The sequence below is a fragment of the Saimiri boliviensis genome, chromosome 15 (genome assembly GCF_048565385.1).
Source record: "Saimiri boliviensis isolate mSaiBol1 chromosome 15, mSaiBol1.pri, whole genome shotgun sequence".
Taxonomy (NCBI): domain Eukaryota; kingdom Metazoa; phylum Chordata; class Mammalia; order Primates; family Cebidae; genus Saimiri; species Saimiri boliviensis.
The window spans coordinates 13,487,700-13,501,330 of record NC_133463.1 but is presented as its reverse complement, the minus strand read 5'-3'; the positions used below and the strand labels follow the sequence as shown (position 1 = coordinate 13,501,330).

The window sequence follows — 13,631 nt, the reverse complement described above, 5'->3', positions numbered from 1 at the left end:
GCATGGAAGCTGCTAAGGCTTCTGGCTAACACCCTCTAAAACAGTTGCCTGAGCTGCACTTGGGCCCCTTTGAGCAACAGCTAGAGCTAAAGAGGCTGGGATGCAGGGAACAGTGTCATGAAACTGCGCGGGGTGGTGGGGCCCTGACCCTGGCCCTAGCCTACAAATCCATTCTTCCTTCCTAGGCCTCTGGACCTGTGATGGCAGGCGTACCTGTTAAGTCTCTGAAATGCCTTCTAAGCCTTCTCTCCATTGTCATGGCTATTAGCATTTGGTTCCTTTTTACTTAAGCAAATTTCTGCAGCCTGTGTGAATTCCTCCCCTGAAATGGGCTTTTCTTTTCTACCACATGGCCGGGCTACAAATTTATCACTTTTATGCTCTGCTTTCCCTTTAAATGTAAGTTCTGATTTTTGGTGAGAGAGATCCAAGATGGCCGATTAGGAGAAGCTCAGGATTGCAGCTCCCAGTGAAAGCGCAGAGAGTGAGTAGACGCCGCATTTCCAGACAGATTTTTATTGCCCACAGACCAGGAGATTCCCAGGCGAAGGAGCCCCACAGGTCGCCAGTATGACTCTTTTGGCTGGCGCGGCGGTTCTCAATACAAAATACAGGGGACGGGGTATCCTTTTGGCTGGTGAATGGAGCTCCAGGAAGGCAGAGTCACCCATTCAACTGATTAAAAAGGGGACTGAAACAGCGAGCCAGGCCAGAAGATTCCCAGGCAAAAATGTACTGTGAATCTCGGCACCCCTGTTTCAGCCAGCGTAGTGGGTCGCCACACGGGAAATCACACAGCAGCTCTGAACGAATGGAGCTCTCGGCTCAGCACTTGAGCTCCTATAAAGGACAGACTGTCTCCTCAAAGAGCTCCCTGGCCCCCGTATACCCAAAGTGTCACCTCATCAAGGAGAGCTCAGACTGACATTTGGCAGGTATCCTTCTGGGACAAAGATAGCAGAAGAAGAAACTGGTAGCAACCCTTACTGTTCTGCAGCTGCTGCAGGTGATCTCCAGGCAAGCAGGGCCTGGCGTGGACTTCAGCAGTTCTACAGCAGTGGGTCTAGACTGTTAGAAGGAAAACTAAGAAACAGAAATAACTTCATTATCAACAAACTGGACGTCCACTCAAAGAAACCCAACCTTTGTAGACAGCAACTACAAATACGACAGGTGGATAAATCCACAAAGATGGGAAGAAACCAGTGCAAAAAGGCCGAAAACACCCGAAACCAGAATGCCTCTCCTCCTACAAGGGATCACGATTCCTCATCAGCAAGGGAACAAGGCCGATGGAGAATGAGTGTAATGAATTGACAGAATCAGGCTTCAGAAGGTGGCTAATAAGAAACTTCTGTGAGCTAAAAGAACATGTTCTAACCCAATGCAAAGAAACTAAGAGCCTTGAAAAAAGATTTGATGAAATGTTAACAAGAATAGACAACTTAGAGAGGAATATAAATGAATTGATGGAGCTGAAAAACACAAGAACTTTGCAAAGCATGCACAAATTTTAACAGTCGAATTGACCAAGCAGAAGAAAGGATATCAGAGGTCAAAGATCAACTCAATGAAATAAAACGAGAAGGCAAGATTAGAGAAAAAAGGGTAAAAAGGAATGAAGAAAGTCTCCAAGAAATATGGGACTATGTGAAAAGACCTAATCTACGTTTGATAGGTGTACCTGAATGTGACGAAGAGAATGAATCCAAGCTGGAAAATACTCTTCAGGATATTATCCAGGAAAACTTCCCCAACCTAACAACGCAGGCCAATATTCAAGTCCAGGAAATACAGAGAACACCAAAAAGATATTCCTCAAGAAGAGTAACCACAAAGCACATAATCCTCAGATTCACCAGGGTTGAAATGAAGGAGAAAATGCTAAGGGCAGCCAGAGAGAAAGGTTGGGTTACCTACAAAGGGAAGCCCATCAGATTCACAGCAGATCTCTCAGCAGAAACCCTACAAGCCAGAAGACAGTGGGGGCCAATATTCAACATCCTTAAAGAAAAGAACTTTCAACCCAGAATTTCATATCCAGCCAAACTAAGCTTCATAAGTGAAGGAAAAATAAAATCCTTTGTGAACAAGCAAGTACTCAGAGATTTCATCACCACCAGGCCTGCTTTACAAGAGTTCCTGAAAGAGGCACTACACATAGAAAGGAACAACCAGTACCACCCACTCTAAAAACATACCAAAAGGTAAAGAGCATCAACATAATGAACACTCTGCATCAACTAATGGGCAAAACAGCCAGCTAGCTTTAAATGGCAGTATCAAACTCATACATACTAATATTAACCCTAAATGTAAATGGACTACATGCCCCAATCAAAAGACACAGACTGGCAAATTGGATAAAAAGTGGCCCCATTCTTAAAAGGCTTCCAGCTTAGTTAGGGAGATAGTAAATATGGTCAGGTTATTTTTAAATCAGAACTAGAGAAATTTGTAACTGTAAAATGGAATGAGAAAATTGGACTTTGAATGCTTTAGGACTAAATGTTATAGTCTTATAAAATTGCTCTATTCCTACTGAAGATTGGCCATGAATTCTGATGTGAATGAACTCATGACTTTAGCTAAGGCATCCTATTGTCTAGCAGAAGTTTCTGCAATAAAGGAAATGTTTGATAATCTACGCCATCCAATAAAATAGCCACTAACTACATGTGGCCTTTGAGCCTCTGACACGTAATTAATACAACTGAGAAATTAAATGTTTAATTTAATTTATATTAAATTAAAATAATTACAAAAAAAGATACTCAGCATCACAGCTCATTAGGGAAGTGCAAAATAAAATCAAATTAAGACACTACTATACACCTTTTAGAATTGCTAAAATAAAACAACTGATAATACAACATGCTGGTGAATATGTGGGACAACTGGAGCAAAACTCATGTTTCTGGTGGAAATACAAAATATGATAGTCACTTTAGGAAACAGTTTTCAAAAAAAAAAAAAAGGAAAATGAAATTTTTATTTTAGATTAGCTTGCACAGAGGTGCATGCCTGTAGTCTCAGATACTTGGTAGGGTAGCCTGAGGTGGAGGCGTGGGGCCTGGGTGAGGAGTTTGAGGCTGCACTGGGCTATGATTACACCATTACATTCCAGCCTGGGCAACAGAGCAAGATTCCCATTCTTTCTCCCTCTTTCTCTTTCTTTTCTTTTTCTCTTTTCCTTTTCTTTTTTCTTTCTTTTCTCCCTCTCTCTCTCTCTCTCCCTCCCTCCCCTTTCCTTCCTTCCTTCCTTTCTTTCAAAAAAAAAAAAATGTAAGTTCCAGTTTCAGGTCATTTCTCTGCTCACATGAGACAAGCTATTAGAAGTAGCCAGGTTACATCTTGACTGCTTTGTCACTTAGAGATTTTTCTACCAGATACCTTAAATCGTCATTCTCAAGTTCAAAGTTTCACAGGTCCCTAAGGCAGGGGCACAATGCAGCCAGGTTCTTTGCTAAAGCGTAACAAAAGTGACCTTTGTTCCAGTTCTCAATAAGTTTCTCATTTCCATCTGAGACCTCCTCAGCCTGGACTTCATTGTCCACATCCCTATCAGCGTTTTGGTCACAATTCAAGCAGTCTCTAGGAAGTTCCAAATTTTTCCTCATCTTCTGAGCCCTCCACACTCTTCCAACCTCTGCCCATTACCCAGTTCCAAAGTCATTTCCACATTTTGAGGTATCTTTATAGCAAAGCCCCACTCTTCAGTACTAATTTTCTGTATTAGTCCTTTCTCCCATCGCTATAAAGAAATATCTAGCCAGGCGCGGTGGCTCAAGCCTGTAATCCCAGCACTTTGGGAGGCCGAGGTGGCTGGATCATGAGGTCAAGAGATTGAGACCATCCTGGTCAACATGGTGAAACCCCGTCTCTACTAAAAATACAAAAAATTAGCTGGGCATAGTGGCACGTGCCTGTAATCCCAGCTACTCAGGAGGCTGAGGCAGGAGAATTGCCTGAACCCAGGAGGCGGAGGTTGCGCCGAGCCGAGATCATGCCATTGCACTCCAGCCTGGGTAACAAGAGTGAAACTCCGTCTCAAAAAAAAAAAAGAAATATCTGAGACTGGGTAATTTATAAAGAAAAGGCATTTAATTGGCTGACGGTTCTGCAGGATGTACAGGAAACACGATGTTAGTATCTGCTCAGCTTCTGAAGAGGCCTCAGGAAACTTACAATCATGGCAGAAGGCAAAGGGGGAGCAAGGGACTTCATATGGCTAGAGCAGGAGAAAAAAGAAGATGGCGGAGGTGCTACACACTTTTAAACAATCAGATATCACAAGAACTTAATATCATGAGACCTGCACCAAGCAGTATGGTGTTAAATCATTCAAAAGAAACTGCCCCTGTGATCTAATCATCTCCCACCAGGCCCCAATATAAACATCGGGGATTAGAATTTGACATGAGATCTGGTCAGGGACACAGATCCAAACTCTATCTACCTATCAATCTAGCATCTTTCTTCTTTTCCTTTCTTTCCTTTTCTCTTTTCTTTCTTCTTCTCCTCCTTCTCCCTCTCCCTCTCTTTGTCTTTTAAAATAGAGATAGGGTCTTGCTATGTTGGCCAGGCTGGACTCGAACTCTTGGCATCAAGTGATCTTCCTGCCTCAGCCTCCCAAAGTACCAGGATTGCAGGCATAAGCCACAGCATTTGGACTCATTTTTAATATTAAAATCATAGCACCATCCCTCATATTACTAAGTGAATAAAGAAGATTCATGTATTATGAATGGGTGCTTCATTTCCTTGAGTTGAACTGTGTTTTATTAAAATAATTCAGTGTTTCTCAATCTCAATACAGCTGACATTTTGGACCAGATAATTCTGTGTTCTGAAGAGCTATCTTTTGCATTCACTTATCTCTAACATCATGCTACCCCTTTTCCCCCTCAACAGATCCGTCTGAAATGAAATCATAAAGCTGATTAATAGTAAATTGGAAATCTACAGATTAATAGTAAATCTATTTCCAGCAACAACACAGCTAGTGCTGGAATAAAGCTGCTGTTATTTTACGCTGTAAATTATTCAATCCTTTATAGATAACTGTAACAGTTAAACTTCATAGTGTCCACTTGTATTACAGGAACTGGGTCTTGATTAAAATGTATACACAGAGTACAGCACAACATCAAAAGAAAACAGGTCTAGTTCTAAACATCATCAATGTGCCATTTATATTTAACCTTAACAAATAATAATAGTCTCCAATTTTTAAAAAGAACCCACAGTCAGATGGCACACTCATCAGAATACTGGCATTTGTATAAGTCATTCTATCTTCTAACATAATTATCTTTAAATAGTTTGTATTTTAAAAAACCTTTTAAGAGAGTTCTCTGTGCATTAAAATTTCTCTACACATCAGTGCCAAGGATCAGCTGCGATGTTGAGTAATTTTCAACAGATTATAAAAAAGAGGATGACCTTCTCTGAATTGTTCCAACACCAACCACCATTGTCACTAGACAACTGGGATGTGTCATTAGAATACCTGCCTTATTCTTACCCCATCACACAATCAGCTCTCATAGAAAAGAGTCCTCCAGAGACCAAGCTGGGGATAGATTCCTGTCTGAGCTCATGGTCAGTTTCTATCCACTGTGCTAAACCGCCTCTCTCATAGAGCTTTGCTTATTCTTCTAAGGAACAACAGGATGGCATAGTTAGGCAAATCTGAGCCCTTGAAAAGCAAAAAAAACATAGAACAAACTTCCCCATAAGTACTGTAATTGCTGTTTGTTCCAAATCCAAGGGACAAGCTGATCCATAATCGATGGGCCATTCATGCCTAACATTTACCTCCCTGAATCTAATTCTGCAGGATAATTCTTGCTTTAAGACAGTGTATGGTAATTTTTCAGCTTCATAGTTTGGTTTTGGCTCTCCTGCCCTAGGAACTGATGGTGAATGCCTGTCAAATGGCAGATACTAAATAAGTGTTGGTTTAGTACTCCTCCTTCCTACTTCTCTAAGGTGGAAGAAATCCTTTTGTTAGTCTTCTCTGATCCCGAATAAAAAAAACTAAATACTTGTTTTCCAATATTACTTGTTGAATGAAATAAAAGGGATGACATTAAGACTTGATATTAGATATTAAGGAATTACTGCTAAGTTATGTATGATAATGGTATTGTGTGATATATATATATATATACACACACACACACACACTTATTTTTTGAGATGGAGGTTCGCTTGATTACCAGGCTGGAGTGCAGTAGCGCGATCTCGGCTCACTGCAACCTCTGCCTCCGGCAAGCAATTCTCCTGCCTTGACCTCCTGAGTGGCCGGGACTACAGGTGCCTGCCATCATGCCCACATAATTTTTATATTTTTAGTAGAGATGCGGTTTTACCATGTTGGCCAGGATGGTCTTGATCTCGTGACCTCGTGATCCACCTGCCTCCGCCGCCCAAGTGCTGGGATTATAGGCATAAGCCACCACACCTGGCAGGTACTGTTATATTTTTAAAAATTACTTATGCTGAAGTATTTATAGGTAAAAATATTTCTGGCATTTGCTCAACAAATGGGATATAAGACTCAAAATGTCTACATGGTGATAACTTCTAAAACTAGATGATGTGTATAAGGGTTTACTTTTTAAAGTGATAATACTGATTAATTTGAAACAGCGGCCTGTCCAGGCACAGTGGCTTGAGCCCGTAATCCCAGCACATTGGGAGGCTGAGGTGGGAGGATATCTTGAATTCCAGAGTCTGAGACCAGCCTGGGCAACATGGCAAGACTTTGTCTCTATAAAAAACAAAAAAATTAGCTGGGCATAGTGGCACACACCTGTCTTCCCAGTTACTTGGGAGGCTGAAGCAGGAGGATCACTTGAGCCCAAGAGGTTGAGGCTACAGAGAGCCATGTTTGAACCACTGTACCCCAGCATGGGTGTCAGATCTCAAGACCCCGTCTTAAAAAAACAAAATAAAACATTTAGGCTTAACACCAACTCCATCAACTTCACTGTGAGCCTACCAAAATGCTTTGATATAAATGATATAGAAAAATAAGCTAATATAAATGTGTATTGCCCTAAAAGAGCCTTTTAGTTAAAAATCTGACACGCAGACATCGTGGATGAATGTGGTTTGTTTTGTTTAGCTTCTAACCCGGACTTTCTTATTCCATATAGCTTAGCTGCCTTTTCTTAAAAAAAAAAAAAAAAAAAAAAAAAAAAAAATTAGTACAATTTCATCTTTAGCTACTTCTGAGAATATAATTAAGAAGTCTATGCATAATACCCTGGGCACAGTGGCTCATGCCTGTGACCCCAAGCACTTCGGGGGGCCAAGGTGGGCGGATCACTTGAGCTTAGAAGTTTGAAACCATCCTGGGCAACTCAGTGAAACCCTGTTTCTACTAAAAATACAAAAAATTAGCCAGACATGGTGGTGCGCCTGTAGTTCCAGCTATTCAGGAGGCTGAGGCAGGAGAAATCGGTTGAACCTGGGAGGTGGAGATTGCAGCAAGCTGAGATTTTGCCAACACACTCCAGCCTGGATGAGAGCAATACTCCATCTCAAAAAAGAAAAAAAAGAAAGTTTATGCATAATAAAAATCTCAACATTAATTATTATTTGTTAGGTATATGCTAAACATATATGGAGGGAACTATCTGTACAAAAATTTGCACTCTGCAGAAATGCGACATCATAAAGAGCTCTTGTGAAAAAGTCCTATGAGCAAAAATTTAACAATTTGAAAAAGAAAATCTGTATTCTTTAAGAATTCATAAAAACACCATTAAGCTTCCATAGCCATTTTCCATATTCTAATATTCATATTTTATGGTGCTTGGGAGGCCTCTTCTGATGAATTTTTATTTTTAAAATTGTCATGGTGTTAAAAGACTGAATTTAATTAGTTTAAGTTACATGTACAGCTGTGTTTCAACTTTTTGTTTTAAGGCCATTATAGATTCCTCTGTATTATTATTTTTGTGTGTGTGATGGAGTCTCACTCTGTTGCCCAGACTGGAATGCAATGGTGAGATCTTGGCTCACAGCAATCTCCACCTCCCGGGTTCAAGTGATTCTCCTGCCTCAGCTTACTAAGTAGCTGGGATTACAGGCTCCTGTTACACGCCCAGATAATTTTTGTATTTTTAGTAGAGACAGGATTTCACCACATTGGCCAGGCTCAAATTAACTTTTTCATACTGGCTGGGTTGCGGCAGTTTATGTTTTTGGATAAACTGGTCTATTTGATCTAAGTTGTCATATTTATGTGGGTAGAGCTATTGATGGCATTCCATAAATACCTCTTTTATGTCTGGAGAATCTGTAGTGATAGCTTCTGTTTTGTTACTGACATTGGTAACTTGTACCTTTTCTGTCAGTTTGGCTAGAGGTCTGTCAATTTTACTGATGTTTTTAAAAAAATCCAGCTCTGTTTCACTGGTTTTTGTTTTCAACTTAATTGATCTTTGCTCTTTAATATTTCCTCCCTTCTATTTATTTTGGGTTTTTCTTTTTTGTGATTTTGCTTTGGGTTCTTGAAGTAGCAGTAAAAATAATTTAGAGACTTCTTGTCTACTGTATTATAAAATATTATAAATGACTGTAATATTTTACCTAAGAAAGAATTCTTCAGTGAAAATACCAACGCTGTGGAATTACTGTAGTCAATTTCCAGGTTCAAGAGTTAATCAAAAGAGCTCCAAAGTATTATTCTTTTTTTTTTTCTGAGACAGAGTCTTACTCTGTCGCCCAAGCTGAAGTGCAGTGGAAAGATCTTGGCTCACTGCAACCTCTGCCTCCCGGGTTCAAGTGATTCTCCCACCTCAGCCTTCTGAGTAGCTGGGATTACAGTGCCCGCCATCACACCCAGCTAATTTTTGTAATTTTTAGTAGAGATGGGGTTTCACCACGTTGGTCAGGCTGGTCTTGAACTTCTGATCTCAAGTGATCTGCCAGCCTTGGATTCCCAAAGTGCTGGGATTACACTGTGTCCAGCCTCAAGTATCATTCTTAACATTTACTGACTGCTTACTATGTTGAAGGCACATGTTAGCTGTTGCCCAGGACCCTGACCTCTGTTATCCTTACAGCAGTGATTCTTCAATCATTTGTTTTTTACAACTACTTTCTGTAGTTGCTTTTATAAGCTGTTCTTATCCAGAAATTGGGAACTAAGCATTACTTTGGGTAAACTACTACTTTTCTTAGCTTCATTATCTCTTTTTATAAAATAAGAGTATAGTAATACATAGAAAGGATCAACTATGAAATCATCTATTTATAGTATGTATATACATACCAACTCCAAACACATACAGCATAGAAGAATACACTGTGTTCAGAAAAGTTCCAATAGTTCAGGTTGACCAGTGGAAATAATTGAGATAATACAAATTTCTTCAATAGATGAAACAGAATTCTCATGCTTTGTAAAACGTTACACATCAATAACATAATATTTTAAGCAGAAGTGGTAATGTGGTAATATACTGACAGTTAAAAAAAATACAATTTAAAAAATAAGCAGAAGTGGATAAAAATAGCTACAAATATTTTGGTGTCTCGAAACATTTCCAAATTTCATTAGTATTCTTTGTTTCCCTCCCATGCAACACAAAAAAGTCCAATATATTTATATCTTTGAGTATAGTGGATTCTCAAAGAAAGTCATTTTGCTCAACATAATTTGAAAGAGCAGGACTACACTATCCTCCTCCAGTGGCCAGACTGACTGAGTTTCTATGAATGTGATTAAAATATAACTCTAAGAAACTATAGAAAATTGTTTAGAAAAAGAGAGGCAAGAAAAAATATGTACAAAGATGTAAGAAAGCATTCAGGCTTTAAGGGAAGGCTCAATATAAGATTCTGACAGAAGATGAATGTTACAAGCCATTTTAAAGGGAAGAAATTTTCCCACTTTATGATGTTCAAAAACCATCAGACTAAAATCTTAAAATAAATAATAAATAAAATGGAGATACCTAAAACATTTCTATTAAGTAAAAAGAGAAACATTTTAAAGGGCCTTTTATTTACCTCTTCTACATTGGAAGCAGTCTTAGCAGACGTTTCCATGAAGATAAGTCCATGTTCTCGTGCAAAAGCTTCACCTTCTTCTTTTTTTACTTCTCTTCTAGATTCTAAATCACTAAATAGGGGAAAGAAAGGGTCACATTATTAATCAACATGGTACAAATAGAGGCATTTGTATAAAGTACACCATGGAATTCAAAGTTGTGATGACCATTCTTTTAATTAATATTTAACATACTAACTGTACTATTCTGGGTATTATGAGGGTTAGTACTTAGAACATACTGTCTAGTTTGAAAGAACTAACGATCCAACAGAAGAATACTGTGTCTGAGTTCTAGAATGTTAGAACTAGCCGTAACTTAAGGGAGCCTCTAGTCCAATACCTATGTTTTGAGTACAGTGGATTCCCACAGAAGAGAACCATTTTGCTCAACATAATTTGAAAGAGCAGGACTATACTACCCTCCTTGATTGGCCAGACTGACTGAGTTTCTATGAATGTGATTAAAATAGCTCTCAGAAACTATAGGAAATTGTTTAGTAAAATCCAAAGTACTAAAAAGACATTACGTCACTGATCTCAGTTTGTTTAATTTCCAATTTCCTCTTAAAGCAAAACTGATATAGACAGAGAAAGAGAGAGAGAGGGAGGAGAGAGATAAAAGGAGAAAGAGAGGGAGAAAGTGTAAGCTAGAAATTTCCAATGAAAAAAGGGAATTAGTGAGGTTGGTGGCGGGGAGGGGAGTAGCAGTCTCTTTCAAAGTGTGTTTTATTGTAAAAGTTAAAAAACTTATTATGATTATATTTACTACTTTTTATTTAGATATTATTTACTACTACATATTTATACATGGAAAAAAGATATAGGATAATACACTATCTACATACTTCCAGCTAGCCTTGACATATTATTTGCCAGATTTCAGGTTTAAGAAATAAAATTAGCAATAGCAGAATCACCACCTGTGTGTGTGTGTGTCTCATCCCATTCTCCTCCCTCTTATCCTAAAGGTAACCACTACCTGATTTTGGTGTTTTCATTCTCATTCATGTTTTTGCATTTATACTCATGTTTATAACCATAAATACTATTTCTTTTCCATGTTTTCAAAAATTCAGATGTAGCTACTGTTTTACAACCTGTTAACTTTAGTCAACATTATGTTTTCAAGTTTATCCATACAATACATGTAGATCTAGTTTATTTTTTTACTGCTGTATTATAGTCTACTGAATGAATACAATACAATTAAAATTTTCCATTAGACAAAGTTACTTATAATTTTTCATTATTATAAACAGTGAACATTTTATATAGTTTTTTGTGTATACCTGTGCCAAGGCTTTTTTCCAGGGCAGTTTTCTTTTTCTTTCTTTCTTTCTTTTTTTTTTTTTTTTTAAGAGACAGTCTCACTATGTTGCCCAGACTGGTCTTGAACTCCTGGACTCAAGTGATCCTCCCACTTTAGCCTTCCTAATTGCTGGGATTGCAGGTGTGAGCCACTGAGTTCAGCCTGGGTAGTATTTATCAAACTGTGCCATGACTCCGTGAATTGTAAAAATCACATCAGTAGGAAATAATCAGAATTTTTTTAAAAAAAGAAATAGGCTGGGTGCAGTGGCTCACACCTGTAAATCTCAGCATTTTGGGAGGCTGAGGTCAGGAGTTGAAGACCAGCCTGGTCAATATGGTGAAACCCTGTATCTACAAAAATACAAAAATTAGCTGGGCATTATGGCAGGTGTCTGTAATCACAGCTCCTCAGGAAGCTGAAGCAGGAGAACTGCTTGACCCAAGATTATGTCATTGCACTCCAGCTCTGTCTCAAAAAAAAAAAAAAAAAGCGAAAACGAAAACAACATAAAGTATCAGAATGTATCACCTATATACATAAGTTCCATGTACTGTATTTGTATAATGGAACTTATGTATATAGGTAAAATTTATTAAAATTTTGTTATATGTGTAGGTATATGCACAATTTATATACTAGGTCATGATGTAAAATACATTTCTTGGCCGGGCGCAGCGGCTCACGCCTATAATCCCAGCAGTTTGGGAGGCTGAGGTGGGAGTATCACGAGGACAGGAGTTCAAGACCAGCCTGACCAACATGGTGACACCCCCATCTCTACTAAAAATACAAAAATTAGCCAGGCATGATGGCACGCGCCTGAAATCCCAGCTACTCATGAGGCTTAGGTAGGAGAATCACTTGAACCCGGGAGGCAGAGGGTGCAGTGAGCCAAGAGTGTGCCATTGCACTCCAGCCTGGGAGACAGAGCAAGATTCCATCTGAAGAAAGAAAGAAAGAAAGAAAAAAAAAAAAATATATATATATATATATATATATTTAGGTCAAGCAAAAAAACTCAAAAGCCGTATTACTTTATATACTTAGTTATACTTAGTACAGAGTTTTAAAAACACCAGTTTTCCAGGCATTACATCATATTGTTGTCTTTGTTCACTCCCTTTGAATCCCACTTAAGTTCTTACGTCACTTAAATATCTTTCAACTCACGCCCACCTTTTTGTTTAGGGTTTGTAATACAATCCTTATACTATTAAAAGACTTTCATCTTTTAAACCTCTACTTCCTATTTCTTATATAATCAATTTATTAATAAAATGCCATAGTAAGAAAAATCTGTGTCATCTGTTGCTGTAAGTCACTGCCCTTCCCTGGCTCCCTACTGCTTAATGCCTCTAATTCAAAAATTGCTTATTCCCTGTTATTATGTCTACCCACAATTCACTTCATCTAAAAATAATCATCTCATTTATTTCTCTCTGTTCTTGCTTGTTCATTATACTCCTAATTTTAAAGGTCACCCACCTACAATCATCAGAAACATCTCCTGGTTACATACTATATTTCTTTTCACATTTGAGCTATCAGCTGCTAGTGGTCAGCAACCAAATTTAAGCCACCAGTAAGCTGTCACTCATGTTTCCAGACACAAGGAAAAAAAATCAGTAAAAGGATAAAAATTCTCTTTATTTTCCGAGTATTCTCCTATTATTTCATACCTTGAAAGGCAGAATAACTATTTCCATTGTAGAAAGACTAAAGTTTCTCTCCAACAGCCTTAACCTTAAAAAGGCTTAGTGAGATGACTTAAATGTGGAAAAGAATACACAAGAAAGACCTTCAGAGAATATCATCTTCAGAGAATACTACACAAAGTGTAGTAATTTTCTTCTCTACACAAAGAAGCAATGTTTAGCTTTTTATAATGTAAATATCACTTAATTAAATATTTTCCCTTAATAGCAAATCTCAATTTCTATTAAACACTCTAAAATCTATACAGTATAATGTTTTACATTAGAGCTTTTTTATAGCTTTTTTTGAGATGTAACAGACATAAAAGTTGTATTTAAATGCAAAATTTGTTGAGTTTTGAGATATGTATGCCTGTAAAGCCATCAGTCTCCCAAAACTTTCCTCATACTCCCATTGTAATCCATCCCTTCTTGCCCCTGTACCCTAGACAGCTGATGATCCACTTTCTGCCACTACAGATTAGTCTGCATTTATCAAGATTTTATATAAATGTAATCACGTGGTATTTTTGATATAAGTTTTTTCACT

At 38.2% G+C, this 13,631-nt stretch overlaps 1 protein-coding gene across 1 annotated transcript in view; it reads right to left on the bottom strand.

Annotated features, from left to right (window-relative positions):
- Positions 1 to 13,631, bottom strand: part of RAB2A (RAB2A, member RAS oncogene family) — an 88,085-nt gene that overhangs the window by 17,562 nt on the left and 56,892 nt on the right. Inside the window, exon 6 of the mRNA XM_010346046.3 lies at positions 10,033 to 10,144. Within this exon, the coding sequence (XP_010344348.1) occupies positions 10,033 to 10,144 (112 nt within the window). The remainder of the gene's footprint in view (positions 1 to 10,032; positions 10,145 to 13,631) is intronic.